Genomic DNA, 14149 nt, shown 5'->3' with positions numbered 1-14149 from the left:
AAGAAATGTCAATGCCCAGGGGTGCCTGGGTGGCTCAGTTGGTTGAACGTCCAATTTCTGCTCAGGTCATGATCTCACAGTTCGTGAGCTCGAGCCCCACATCGGGCTCTGTGCTGACAGCTCAGAGCCTAGAGCCTGCTTGGGATTCTCTGTCTCCCTCTCTCTCTGCCCCTCCCCTGCTCGCACTCTGTCTCTCTCTCTGTCTCTCTGTCAAAAATAAGTAAACATTAAAAAAAATTACAAAAACAAAATGTCAATGTCCAAAAAAAAAATCACATAAAGATACCCAAAGGACTAGTGATCACAGAAACGCAAATTGAAATCTGGGAGAAGTTTTCACCTGTCAGTATCGCAGAAACTTTATTTTTTTGGCAGAAACTTTTCAAGTGATAATAGAAATGTTGGAGAAGAAAAGAGACTATACACTGCCATACGTGCCGGTGGAAATAAAAATGGATTTAAACTTTTAAGAGAGTAATTTGGCAATATGTACAGTGTTGACTTACTAAAATTCCATCTCTGGTTAGCTTAATTTTTCTTGATAAATATTATTAATTCCTGCAATGAGCACTTAATGTTTTAATAGCCATGAAAAACCAAAAAGCTACAATAAAAAATAAAGTGCCAATTTCAACGAACCGTATTGATCAATCTCGTTCTCAGGCTGACCACAAGTCACTAAACTTTACACATTTTCCTAGAAACTGAAATGGAATTTGAATTCATTTTAATCTATAGAATTAAAGTTATCTCAACTAAATTTGCCTTTCCTAAGAGTAATCACATTACAAGCAAAGGGTCATGAATGAGGAGATGCAAACATACTTTCCATAAATCAAACTTTCTCCTAAACGACAAAGATCATACTTTCTGTTTTTAAGCTCAACATTAGGCAGTAATAGACATAAAAGAAAAATGGCAAAACAATCTGGCTTGAGAAACAGGCCAGTTACAAATGCCCAACAGCAGATTAGATCAATCTCATGAATTCTGGAAAGGCAGTATTAGATTCCTAAGAGACTCAACATTGCCCAGCAAAGTGTGGGTGCTTCTCTCAATTCAAATATAATGCTGAATGACAAAATCCCAAGACCAGACTTTTTCCTCACAATGGCTCTAAGAAAAGTGTTATTTTGGCCTCTGAAACTGGCAGGGGAAAATGCGGGTCAAAAAACAAAGTGAAAGTTCTGGAAACAGAGAATAAATTGGTGGGTACCAGAGGGTAGGGGTAAGAGGGGATGGATGAAATGAGTGAAGGTGGACAAAAGGTATGAACTTCCAGTTTTGAAATAAGTAGTAGATATGTAATGTAGAGCATGGTGACTATGTTTAACAATACTGTACTGCATAGCTGAATGTTACTAAGAGTATATATAGATCTTAAAAGCTCTCATCACTAAAAGAGTTTGTAGCTATATGAGGTGATGGCGTTAACTAAGCTCACCGTGGCAATCATTTCACAATATACACACATACCGAATTATGTTTGGTACACCTTAAATAACAAAATAATGTTATATGCCAATTATAGATTAAGAAGACTGGAAAATAAATAAATAACAAAAAGTGAAATAGATTCACCGCGTGACTAGATGCATTATCTTAAAAGAGGAGGATCAGGAATGAAAGAGAAACTTCAAGTCACGTGAGCGCTACCTTTGTTGGTGCAACATACACGACCACCACTTCATTGCTCTCCTTCAGCACTTTCTCCATGCAGTAGTAGGAAGCATAGGTTTTGCCCGAGGACGTTGGGGCAACAATCACTGCTGACTCATTATTATCCACAACATCGAGGAGTTCACGCTGCAGGGTTCAGAACACCATTCATGTGGACAACAGGAACAGCATGTTACCAAAACAAATATATGAATACACTTCCAATATTTTTCTGAACTTCAAATGGAATAACTGGGAGTTGAAAACACATGAAGAAACATAACAGGAAAGTCTGAAGAACTCGCGGCATTCTCTCAGAAGAGAGAATTGTTACGCTTTTGAGCATCCGGAGGTAGGTTTGTGTGTGAAAAATGGAGACTGAGACTGAAGAAAGTATCTTGTCATTGGGAAGATTTTTTTTTTTCTAAGTATTTGTCATTGACTAAATACAGCTCTTCTCCAAAGGCTTTGAGAAATGAAGCTCTAAGAACTAACCAGTATGTATTTTTTATGATGGTGAAAAGGTAGCTGAGGAGAAAAAAATCAACCATTCATAATTTTACCAGTTACCTTTTACTTTGTATATAGAAGAATACCAGATCCCTCCTTTGGAGGGCATGTGAAATTTCATCCCCTCAGTTTATGCTTTTATTCATCAAAATGATGAATAATCAAAAAATCATATGATTTGGCAGAAGATGGAAAAACATCCCAAACCTCACTCAGTCCGCACATTCTTCATCTAGGTCCACTCTGGGCCACACCTCAAAGTGTACATCAAAAGAACTGAAATGTGCAGGGGATTAATGGAGAGCATCTGGCTGCTTTGTGTCCTGCACTAAAGTAAGGAACTAGTCCTCTCATTACTGAAAAGGAGGAGGGAGTTTTTTTAAGATATCCCACCATCATCAATATAAGATAAAGTCATATTCTGTTTTTTTAATATGATTATTTATTGTCAAATTGGTTTCCATACAACACCCAGTGCCCATCCCAACAAGTGCCCTCCGCAATGCCCATCACCCACTTTCCCCTCCCGCCCCACCCCCCATCAACCCTCAGTTTGTTCTCAGTATTTAAGAGTCTCTTATGGTTTGCCTCCTTCCCTCTCTGTAACATTTTTTTTTTCCCCTTCCCTTCCCCCACCGTCTTCTGTTAAGTTTCTCAGGATCCACATAAGGGTGAAAACATATGGTATCTGTCTTTCTCTGTATGACTTATTTCACTTAGCATAACACTCTCCAGTTCCACCCATGTTGCTACAAAAGGCCATATTTCGTTCTTTCTCACTGCCAAGCAGTATTCCATTGTATATATAAACCACAACTTCTTAAGATAAAGTCATATTCTGAACTGGAAGTCTGTTTGATTGAACCTATGAAATTGCACTTTTATAGGTAAACATGTTCAATTTATCAGCAATTTTTTTAGTCCAATCTATGCAGAACCACACCATTTAATTCTAAGTTTTATATCCATCAATTTTACATTTATTTATAGAAGAATCACTACTATGGTAACATGTGTAGCATGTAAATATCTAAACAATTGCTGTACTATTTAAACTACCAAAATTGTGCACATTTACATGTGAAATCCTATTGACACAGGGAAAACACAGAGATTGCTCCGCAATGATACAACTGGACGACACACAGACAACTTTAAAAATATATATGTGAATTCATCAAAGTACCTCCTAGGCAATGGTCAATATACAAAAAAACGAATGAAAAGAAAATTTCACTTTAAGTGAAAAAGAATTTACCAATAACATTTTCAATGACGAAATAATTTTAAATGACAGGACTCAATATTAAGTTCATGCCAAATATAAGATGTAAAGCCACAATAATGAAAAGTTTCTGAGATAACATTTAATAATAAAATACAAATAAAATAAAATTTTTGTTTCATTCAATTATTACCTGCCACGTGTCAGGAATAAAATCCTGAACTCTGGGATCTGGATCTTTTCTCTCATCTCGTATCAAATAATGGCCCATGTATTGTAGTTGAAACCGAACTGGTCCCATGCCAACTGAATATTTATCCATTTTCTTCTCCTCTATGTCATCTCCTACAACCTATATTAATTCAAAAGTCCATTTGGAAAGTGATTTTAAACTATAACATTGTTTAAATAATTAAAATATTTATTACTGAGCACTTTTTATGAGAAAAGTATTTTACCACATTTTCAGTTTTGTAATATTTATTGAACAAGTTCTTTACCACCTAAATCATTATCTTAACTGTGAGTATATTGATAAACATCAAGATTTTCAAATATCCATTATGGTATTTATAGCTACAATCTAATATATTTAAAGACAATTAAATAATTACTATATAGTTTTTAAACTGTTTGCTAGAATTAAACACAGGATTAGTTTTAAGGCTTTGCAGAAATTACCTGGCAGTTAGTCTGTTTGTCCAGACAAGCATTTGTATCAATTTTCTAATTCTAGATTATCTCAAGTACAGGCAGCTGAATCACTAGTAAATGACTTTGAACTTGGAGGAAATACTGTCAGTATAAAAAAAAAAAATCTAGAAGAGGTGACTTAATTTGCAAGATACTTTATGTATACCCAATAATTATTCTATTAAAATGGAGCTATTCTGAAAATTACCTGGGTTGGATATAAAGACCTTGTCAATTCATCAAATCCTAAGTACTTCAGACATCTGGCTATGAGTTGCTGATCTGCCTCCTGCAAAAGTTCTGGGTATCTTTCCATCAAGGAGTGGATCCTTTTCATCATTTGAACAGCTATACTTAAATCTTTTGTGCTTTCACCTTAGCAAACAATAAACAACATACAAAGATCATCAAAAGTAATGTTTGATTATCCAAGATTAGTCATCCAGGCTATCAATCTGACCTAGTTAAATTCACTATCTTAACATTAACAAAGGTTTTGGAATAAAGAGGACTAGGAAAAATGTAATAAAAGTGCAGCTATACCCACTTCATCATCTCCATGGGTAACCGGGAAATAGCTGTGCAAGTAACAGAGACAAAGAAAAATCTTATAGTTCATGATAGAAAGAAGATTGTTAAAGTTCAAGGTTGTATAAGAGTTCTGGGGAACAACAAATCTTTTCTCCACCTATTATTTTCATGTGTGCTCTACCGTGGTCAAAGAAAAATATTTAGATGACTTTAAAGATCTGGTTAAAAACTTTGCAACATTTATTGAATTCTACTATTGACCACAGATAACTATTTGGTGTAATCATTGGAGGGTGTCAATTCAATCGGTCTGTTACAACTGCCAGATACAGACTTTGCTAATTCTTCTTCATTTCTTTATAGTTATAAATATCTTTTTTATTCCTCCACACTTCTAATCTTTCCATAGTTACCATGTTAGGGCTGTTTTTAATTTCGCCCTTTCTCCAATAAGCTTATATCTTAGCTATCTAACAAATATTACCAAACACCCACTCAATACTGTAAGAGACTACAAAACAAATTCAATACAGAATTCTTCCCCTCAGGAGAGTAAGCCACTGAATTCTGATCTTTCTTAGTAGCAATCAACTGCAAATTCTGATATAACATGTTGTTTAGGGAGAAATATATAAGCCAAATCTTATGCTTCTCACTGTGACAGAATCCACAATGAAAGGCTGACTATGTTAAAGGAGATTGAAGTTAGCAGAACAAGAGTAGAAGGGAAAAAAAAAAAAAGAACCTGGTAACCATGTGTTAAATGGATTCAAGTGTGGAGATGCTCAAACCAGACAGATCACGTAGGTTTACTAGGAAGAATTGTCAGTTTGGAGCTATTATGGCACATGATCATTCACCTGTTATCAATTTATATGTCTCTACCCAGTTTTATTTCTCCTCTATCTTCCTCTTCTTGTCTCTTCTTTTTTATTCTACCACATTCTACAGAAATTGCAAAGTAGAGCACATGCAAGCAATAGCAACATTTGGAAGAATTCAAACATGCTCAGCAAACATAATCCTTAGTTTTACCTAGCAAGAAAATGTTTGCACTTCAGATATCAAAGATGAGCGACAGATTCTCCCAGGGAGCCTCACCGTCGTTGTCGGTTCCCTTGACTATGCGCACAATTTTGGAAGTAGTTATTCTTAAGCCTATCTTTGACTGATTTGATTTGAATTTGTTTAGGAATGTGCTGTATATTTGCTACTTAGACTCTCTCTGAGATTTCACTGCTCACTGATAAAAGAAGTAATAAGACTTAGAGGAATTTTGTAAGGATAAAATCACATAATGCATCTAAGGCTTCTAACACAAATTTCCAGTTAATAAATGACATCCATTATCATTACCTTATTTTATTAATTCTCCAGTTATCAAAGCAAAAAATATAGAGTCACATACCTTTACCGCGACACTGTTCTTTCCACGCTTTCAAGCAGGCAGTTAACGCGACCATTTCAACTCGAAATTTCACAGAGTTACTTTTACATGATTTTAAAAAATCTTCCAGGTTCTTTATTCCAGAGTTTAAGTTCTCTTTCATTTCCTCTTCAATGGAAAATGACAGAGCATTCCATTTTTCCTCCTCTTTTTGTTCTTCCTTAGCAAATAACCTCTTCTTATTCTCTCTAGTAATTATTTCAGCCTTGGTCTCCTGACCAAAAAGGAAAACAAAAAAACAAAAAACATACCATAAAAGAAGTTGAAAATATCCCAAGATTAAATTTCACATATGAGAGAATATTTTTAAGTCTATATTGATTATTTTGACAAGCATCCCATTCTTGAATAGGAACAACTTTAATTTCAGTATCTGTTTCCTTTTTTTCCTAGTATCTGTTTCTTAAAGCCTCTGTTAATTGAAAATTTATGACAAATTTAAGACTAAAAAGCCTCTCCACAAATAATTTTGCAGGTTTCAAGTGGTGTAGATCAGAAACATCAGGCCATTGTTTTTTCATGTCTCCTGCATTTGTTCCTGCTGCTCTCCCTGTAATGGATTAAATACAATATGGACCCACTTTACTATACTTTCACCAACCCAATTTATTAATCTGCAAAAAACAAATTGGAGAATTGTAGGGGCACCTGGGTGGCTCAGTCGGTTAAGCATCCGACTTCAGCTCAGATCATGATGATCTAAGGGTTCATGAGTTTCAGCCCCGCGTCGGGCTCTGTGCTGACAGCTGAGAGCCTGGAGCCTGGTTCAGATTATGTGTCTCCCTCTCTCTGCCCCTTCCCTGCTCTTGTGTTCTCTCTCTCTCTCTTCTCTCTCTCAAAAATAAAGAAATATTTTTAAAAATTCAAATTGGAGAATGTATTGACAAGAAAATTCTGATAAACCTCCCACTACTCAGGTTAGTCATGAAACTAATATCTAAACTTTGCCTATAATAAAGTCGATATTAGTTGCCACACTTCTCAATACTTAATTCTAATCAATATTATTTGAGGTGTCCCAATGTTTTCATCTACCAAGTGGGTTAACTCAGCATGGTTCTTTCTCAATGAGAGTGACCTTTGGCCCTTTGCCATACACAATGCTTATTATATCTTGAATATGCAGACTTACTGAACAGTTGCTACAAAAGCATATTTACACAATGTTGAGGGTGTTTAGTCCCAATGAGAGAATTTATTTAATTACTAATGACATAAAAGAAAAAAAATGGGATTTTTTTCCAGTCTTCATATCTTATAGTATGTAATAAGAATTTTTGCAAACTCTCTACTTTATAACATCTCTCAAAAAAACAAAACAAAAAACACAGAACCTTCTTGCTAGCCCTAAATGAGAGAGAAAAAGTTGTAATTGGATGATCTCACTAACAATAAAATTGGCTATGAAAATAAAAAGGAGGTTGTCAACACAAGGAGAAACACAATGACCACTTATCTGGGCTTGAAGAGGCTGCTTTTTGACTATTAAAGCAAAAGTCCCTATTTCTGCTTGAACTTCTTAAATAATTTCAGCTTTACTGAGGTATTATGAAACAATAAAATTGTAAAATATTTAAAGTGTACATCATGGTGATTTAATATATGTATACACTGTAGAAGAACTTCCCCCATTGGGAATTATCTCACATATTTACATTTTAAGGGGGGTGAGAACATTTAAAATCTACTGTCTTAGCAAATTTCATTGATGCATTACAGTGTTATCAACTACAGTCACTGTATTTTACATTAGCTTCTCAGACATTATTCATCGTACAGCTAAAAGTTTGTATCCTTTTACCAACCTCTATTGTTCCCAGCCAGTCTGTGGCAACCATTTTTCTATTCTCTGCTTCTAATGAATTTAACTTTTTTTTTTTTTTATTTCACATATAAGTGATGATATGCAGTATCTGTCTTTCTCTGTCTGGCTTACTTCACTCAGCATCGCCAGGTTTATCCATGTTGTCATAAATGTCAAGAATTCCTTCTTATGGCTGAACAATCTTCTTTTGTGTATGTACATATCACATCCTCTTTATCTAATCATCCATTGACGAATGTTTACACTGTTTCCATATCTTGGCTATTGTAAATAATGCTGCCATGAACATGGATGTGCAGATAACTCTTCTACAGTCTGTTTTCATTTCCTATGATATATACCCAGAAGTGGATTGGTACTTCCTATGTAGTTCTATTTTTAATTTAGTAACCTCCATATTTTTTTCATAGTAGCTGTACCATTTACATTTCCACACACAGTACATAAGAGTTCTCCCTTCTCCAAATCCTTGCCAACACTTGTTACCTCCTTTTTCATGACAGCCATTCCGATAGGTCTGAGATGACATCTCGTTGTGGTTTTGACTTGCATTTCCCTGACGATGTACCTTTTGGCTATTCATAGATCTTCTTTGAAAAAAAATTCTTTTCAGTACTCAGCCCATTTTTAATCAGATTGTTTGTTTTGCTATTAATATGTTCTTTAGATATTTTAGATATTAACCCCTTATTAGAGATAGATTTTGCAAATATCTTCTCATAGAGCAGACTGCCTTTTCATTTCAGTGATGGTTTCCTTTGGCATACAGAAGCTTTTAGTTTGATGTAACCTCAGTTATTTATTTTTGCTTTTGTTCCCTTTGCTTTTGATGTCAAATACAAAAAAAAAAAAATCATTGATAAGAACAATGCCAAGGCACTTACCCCATTTTCTCCTAGGAGTTTCATGGTTTTAGGTCTTTTATTCAAGTCTTTATTTTCAGTTGATTTTTGTGCATGTTATATGGTAGGAGTCTACTTTCATTCTTTTGCAGGCAGATGTCCAATTTTCCCAGCACTATTTATTAAACTGTCTTTCCCCCATTAAATATTCTTGCCTCCTTTTTCTTGAAACAACCATATATGTGTGGGTTTCTTTCTGGGCTCTCTATTCTGTTCTATTGATCTATGTGTCTGTTTTTGTGTCAATATCATGCTGTTTTGTAGTATATCTTGTGTATATATTGTGATACTTCCAGTTTTGTTCTTTTTTCAAAATTACTTTGACTATTTGCGGTCTTTTATGGTTCCATATAAATTTTAGGATTATTTGTTCTAGTTCTGTGAAAAATGTTGTTGGTAGTTTGATAGGGAATGCATTAAATCTGTATATTGTTTTGAGTAGTATGGACATTTCGACAATAATTCTTCTAATAGAAGAGCATGGAGTATCTTTCCATTTTTTTGTCGCTTTCAATTTCTTTAATTGATGTTTTATAGTTTTCAGAGCACAGGTGTTTTACTTCCTTGGTAAAATTTATGTCTAGATATTTTGATGCAATTATAAATGAAATATTAATATTAGTATTAGTATTAGTGTGCATTCAGCCATTCTATGTCTTTTGATTGGAGAATTTAGGCCATTTATATTTAAATTAACTGTTAATAGGTATTGACTTACTATTGCCACTAATTTTTTTCTGACTTTATTCTTCTCTTTTTCTCTTCCTTTGTGATTTGATAGTTTTCTCTAGAACAATGCTTATAGTCCTATTTCCCTGTTTTTAAAGTATGCAAATCAGCCTCTTTCGGAGAAAGATAGGGAATGAGCAGTTTGGTATGCTACCTCTGTGCTGAGCCCAGGGGAGATAGCCAGGCTAGTCTTGTGGGTCTTGTGGATGCAAGCTTTGTTGGCATTTCAAAGCTAGATGTTTTAGGGAGGCTCATTCCTCAGGTGGAACTAAAATGTTGGGGTGCTAGACCCAAAATTTTGGTCCCAATCCTTTCCTCCTGAAGGAAAAACTGAAGACTTGTGAGTTCTCTCCCAACTGTGTGTCTGCACCAGTGGTGGAGTTTTTGGCGACAATGTGTCTCAGCCTCTTCTACCTGTTTCATTGTGGGTTTTTTCTCATTTGTTCAATGTGTAGGAGTTCTTTCTCTAGTTTCTGGATTGTCTTCATGGAGAATTCTTCTGTATGTCTCTGTAAATTCATTATGTCTATAGGAGGAGGTGACTTCAGGAAATTCCTATATTGTCATCATAGACCAGAACTCCCAAAGAACTATATTTTTAATTTTACTTCAACATTTCTAAATCCAAGCCTTTAGTAACTTAATATCTTATATTCTTTTCCAAATACATATATATATTTTATTATGCACAGTGGATCATATATAACCTTTTATATGGAGGTTAGACTTTCTTAGCAAATAAATAATAAATAATCCAACGATCATATATAAAAAGAAAAAGCATAGCATGGAAAGAAACTACCAAAGGAATTGAACAAATATCAACTTAAGAAAAGGAAAAAAAAGGTTTTAAATGTGATAGAATTAATAGAACCTACATGTGCCTTTTTGTTCTTGGGTACACTGAAATTACTCTTTGGCTTGACAGCTTGAGTTACAACAACTTTTGGAGAGACTGATTCTAATGAGCTCCCATAAAATCGTTGAAAAACATGATACTTCTGCACAGACCTAAGAAAACGAGGATCTCTAGATTTTTCTGAAAAAGAAAAGACTTGAAATGTAAAACTATTATTTTTTTTCAATAACATTCTCACTAATTCTTCATACCATCCCATGCACACATGTACTTTTTAGTTAGGAATAGTAATTTAGTCTGATTTACTTTTGTTAAAGAGGGAATCTTAAGTCAGGCTAAATCCTGTCTATGGAATAATTCTTTACTTTATTTAAAGGACAGAAGTGACAAAACACTCTTTCACTGTCTACTTCCCAAAGCAAATATTAGGATGCTACAAAGAATGACAGATTCTAGGTATTACCTCTGTTATGTGCCCTGTGAATGAGTTTAAGAAGAAGGTAGGGGCAAAATCTAGAATATATCCATCTTAGACATTCTGGCTTCTGGCATCACTTGATAGGAAAATCCTTACTCCAACCATAGCTGCAGAGCCAACAGCTTAGCAACTGAAGAATACTTTCACTATGGAAAAATCCAATGACACAGGAAATCCCAACAATCAAGGTATGACTTGCTCCCACACCCAAAACAAACTACAATTTAGACAATAATTCAGCTGGTTAATTTTTCTGTGTCTATATCTACATATATCAAATTAAGCCACTTTGAAGGATATTAATGATTAATCTAAAAGACCCCCCCACATCTTTCAGGATCTGAGTAGCCATTTATAAACGCAGACTGACAAGTATTTCATATGAGTGAGCTTACTATGCACACTCCTCAATTCTTCTGTAAGTTTTGTCAACTTGAAGAAGGGTGGAGGTTAAGCATCAGGATAGACAAAAGTGAGATGAAGACAAGGGAACCAATGAGACAAGATCCCTAATTCGATCTCTATGGATCTACTGTTAGTGATTTCATGGGCCTCTTTTTGCAGTTCTAACCGTCCTCAGCAGGAAGGTACATAAAATGCTAGAACTTGGTACATGTAATCAACTGGGTGATGTAAAAGCAGCTGAAATTGCTTGAAAGACTATGGCCTTGGTGTTTTGAACTTCAAGGAATACACAGGCATTTTAACTATAAATCATATTTCTTTAAAACAGCTTCTAATTTTTATGGGGACAAATGCAGGATTGGTTCACTTCCTAGGACATCTGCATACCTGTGTACCTATGACTATCAGTAAACGAAGTGGGACTTCTTCATTACCATCTTTACTGTCATACATCTAAATACCTTGTAGACTATCATTATTCAAGAAATATAACTTATAGGGTGCCTGGGTAGCTCAGTCAGTTAAGTGTCTGACTCTTGATTTCAGCTCAGGTCATGATCTCACACTTGTGAAATCGAACCCTGAGTCTGCTTAAGATTCTCTCTCTGCCTCTCACTCTGTCTTTCTCCCAGTTGCATGCACATGCATATGAGCTCTCTCTCAAAAAAAATTAAAGAAAAAAAAAGAAGTATAACTGTGGCTCCTAACCTGGTAATTTTTCATTACAAAATAAAAAGCAGAGACTGAAATTGATTTTAATTTATTTCACCAGAGTCACAGTACTCACCATCAAATTGACACTTTGTCCTGTCATAATCATCACTAAGTGGTCTGTGAGAATGCCAATGCACAAGTTCATCAAATTCCTTTTGTTTAACCAGTGAAGTTACAACAGGATCATCGCTATGATACAAAAAGAAATATATGCATATTTTAAATTTCATGCTTCTAAACAGAACACAGAACAGATTTCATTTTTTTAGATTTCATTTTTTAATATTTTTAAAAAATCACAGCCATCTTTCCTCTTTCTGTAAGATGATGTGGGTGTTAGAATCCAAAAAGCAGTTTATTAGGTGCCTAAGAACCCAGAATCTAGCCAACATGTCTAACAGTACCATCAACATCAACAAATATTCATTATTGATCCATTAATTAAAAATATCCAGCTGGAGTACTTTTTTAAAAATGTTTATTTATTTATTTTGAGAGAGAAAAAGAGAGCTGCACATGTGCACATGCATTGGCAGGGGAAGGCAGAGAGAGGGAGATAAAGAATCCCAAGCAGACTCTGCACAGCCCACATAGCCAGTTGCAAGGCTTGATCTCACCAACTGTGAGATCATGATCCAAGCCAAAGTCAGGAGTCAAACACTTCACCGACTGGGCCACCCAGGCAACCCCAGCTGGAGTAATTTTACTCTAAGATTAAAACCATGTTGATTTGGAGGCATCTGGGTGGCTCAGTGTGACCGACTTCAGCTCAGGTCATGATCTCGTGGTTAGTGAGTTCAAGCCCTGCGTTGGGCTCTGTGCTGACGGCACAGAGCCTGGACTCTGCTTCGGATCCTCTGACTCCCTCTTTCTCTGCCCCTTCCCTGTTCATGCTCTGTCTCTCTTTCTCTCTCAAAAAGAAATAAACATTAAAAAAATTTTTTTAAACCATGTTGATTTTAACCTAGTTAAGATCAAAGACACTGATAAATTTGCTATTAAACTCATTCGGTATTACAAACACATATTGCATCTAATATATTCCATTTAATCTGTTGCACTTCATAGAATTGCGACATTTGTTGTAAATCATTTGTCCACCCAATCATTTATTGAGACATTTTTGTTCTTATACCTCTTTAAGAAAGGCAAATCTTTCAAAATGTCACCAACAAACTTATCAACCAATTCACATGACATTGGAATAAAACCCAAGTTAGGAATATTTTCCTTGGAAGTATCTGTAAAGAAGTAAAAAAAAAAAAAAATTAAAACATTGTAAAATGTGAAACTTTCATACAGGAATATTATACATCATTTTGTAAAGTTTTACATTAAAAACCATTTTTCATTGATTTTATTTACATTTATCAATTCCAGACCTTCCCATACAGCTATTACCCACATTAAAACATTTTGGAACATAGCAGAGTATAACGAAATAGGCAGCATTTAGGCACATAGGTAAGTAGAAAAATACCTGTGTCCTCTTTATTCCTTTTATTTTCCCCCATTATAAGGAATTTGAATATGGAACTCTTACTCAGATATCTACCCTATAAATACTTTTAAGAAAATGAAATAAAAAAGAAGCTAGGGGAAATGAAATTTGGTATCATTACAGTATTTTCTTACATGCTCTTTGATATCCATGTATAGATATATATGTGTATATGTATTTCTATATATACACATAAACATAACACACATATATCCTATATATAATATTTGGCTAATAAATGCTTTTTTATTACTATCTGGTTCATAATTGTAGGTAAGCTGCTATCGCTGTGCCTGTTAATCCCTTGGTGTTCACTGTTCTGTGTTTGCCTGACATCTTCCTCCTCCAAGTCTCTGCCAGAGCACTTTTCTTCTTACAGCCATGTGAAGAAGGCCAGAAGTGCTGAGTCTCCACTGCCCCAGAGATAACCCTCAGCCAAAAACATGACAAGAATTTCACAGTAAATGCCCCAGTCTCTGCAGGTGAGACATCTCTGAGGTGGTTTGTACACCATTCTAAGATTCTCAGTGAAATCTACCTGTAGTTACCCACAGTGGAAACCAGTAGCCTGTCCTACATTGGTTTTGTTCTCTTCCCGATCTTACCTAACCACTTCCTTATTTGCTCTTCCTGGGATCAATAAATTACTTGCACTCAATAGTCTGTGTCTG

The 14149-nt window shown here is 35.1% G+C and overlaps 1 protein-coding gene across 10 annotated transcripts in view; it reads right to left on the bottom strand.

Annotated features, from left to right (window-relative positions):
* The window catches only part of DDX60 (DExD/H-box helicase 60), a 107852-nt gene that overhangs the window by 69230 nt on the left and 24473 nt on the right, over positions 1-14149 (bottom strand). For all 10 annotated transcript variants that reach the window (XR_006708758.1, XR_006708763.1, XM_045463601.1 and 7 more), the window contains 7 exons: positions 13113-13218; positions 12051-12166; positions 10400-10560; positions 6027-6279; positions 4296-4462; positions 3588-3746; positions 1657-1806 (listed from right to left, as the gene is read on the bottom strand). Coding sequence is in view for 8 of the 10 variants with exons in the window: in XM_045463601.1 (XP_045319557.1) it covers positions 1657-1806; positions 3588-3746; positions 4296-4462; positions 6027-6279; positions 10400-10560; positions 12051-12166; positions 13113-13218 (1112 nt within the window). In the remaining 2 variants the exon portion in view is untranslated. The remainder of the gene's footprint in view (positions 1-1656; positions 1807-3587; positions 3747-4295; positions 4463-6026; positions 6280-10399; positions 10561-12050; positions 12167-13112; positions 13219-14149) is intronic.

Source organism: Leopardus geoffroyi, chromosome B1 (assembly GCF_018350155.1).
Source record: "Leopardus geoffroyi isolate Oge1 chromosome B1, O.geoffroyi_Oge1_pat1.0, whole genome shotgun sequence".
In the NCBI taxonomy this organism is placed as follows: domain Eukaryota; kingdom Metazoa; phylum Chordata; class Mammalia; order Carnivora; family Felidae; genus Leopardus; species Leopardus geoffroyi.
The sequence above is the reverse complement of the archived record's forward strand: the minus strand, read 5'-3'. Positions and strand labels throughout refer to the sequence as shown.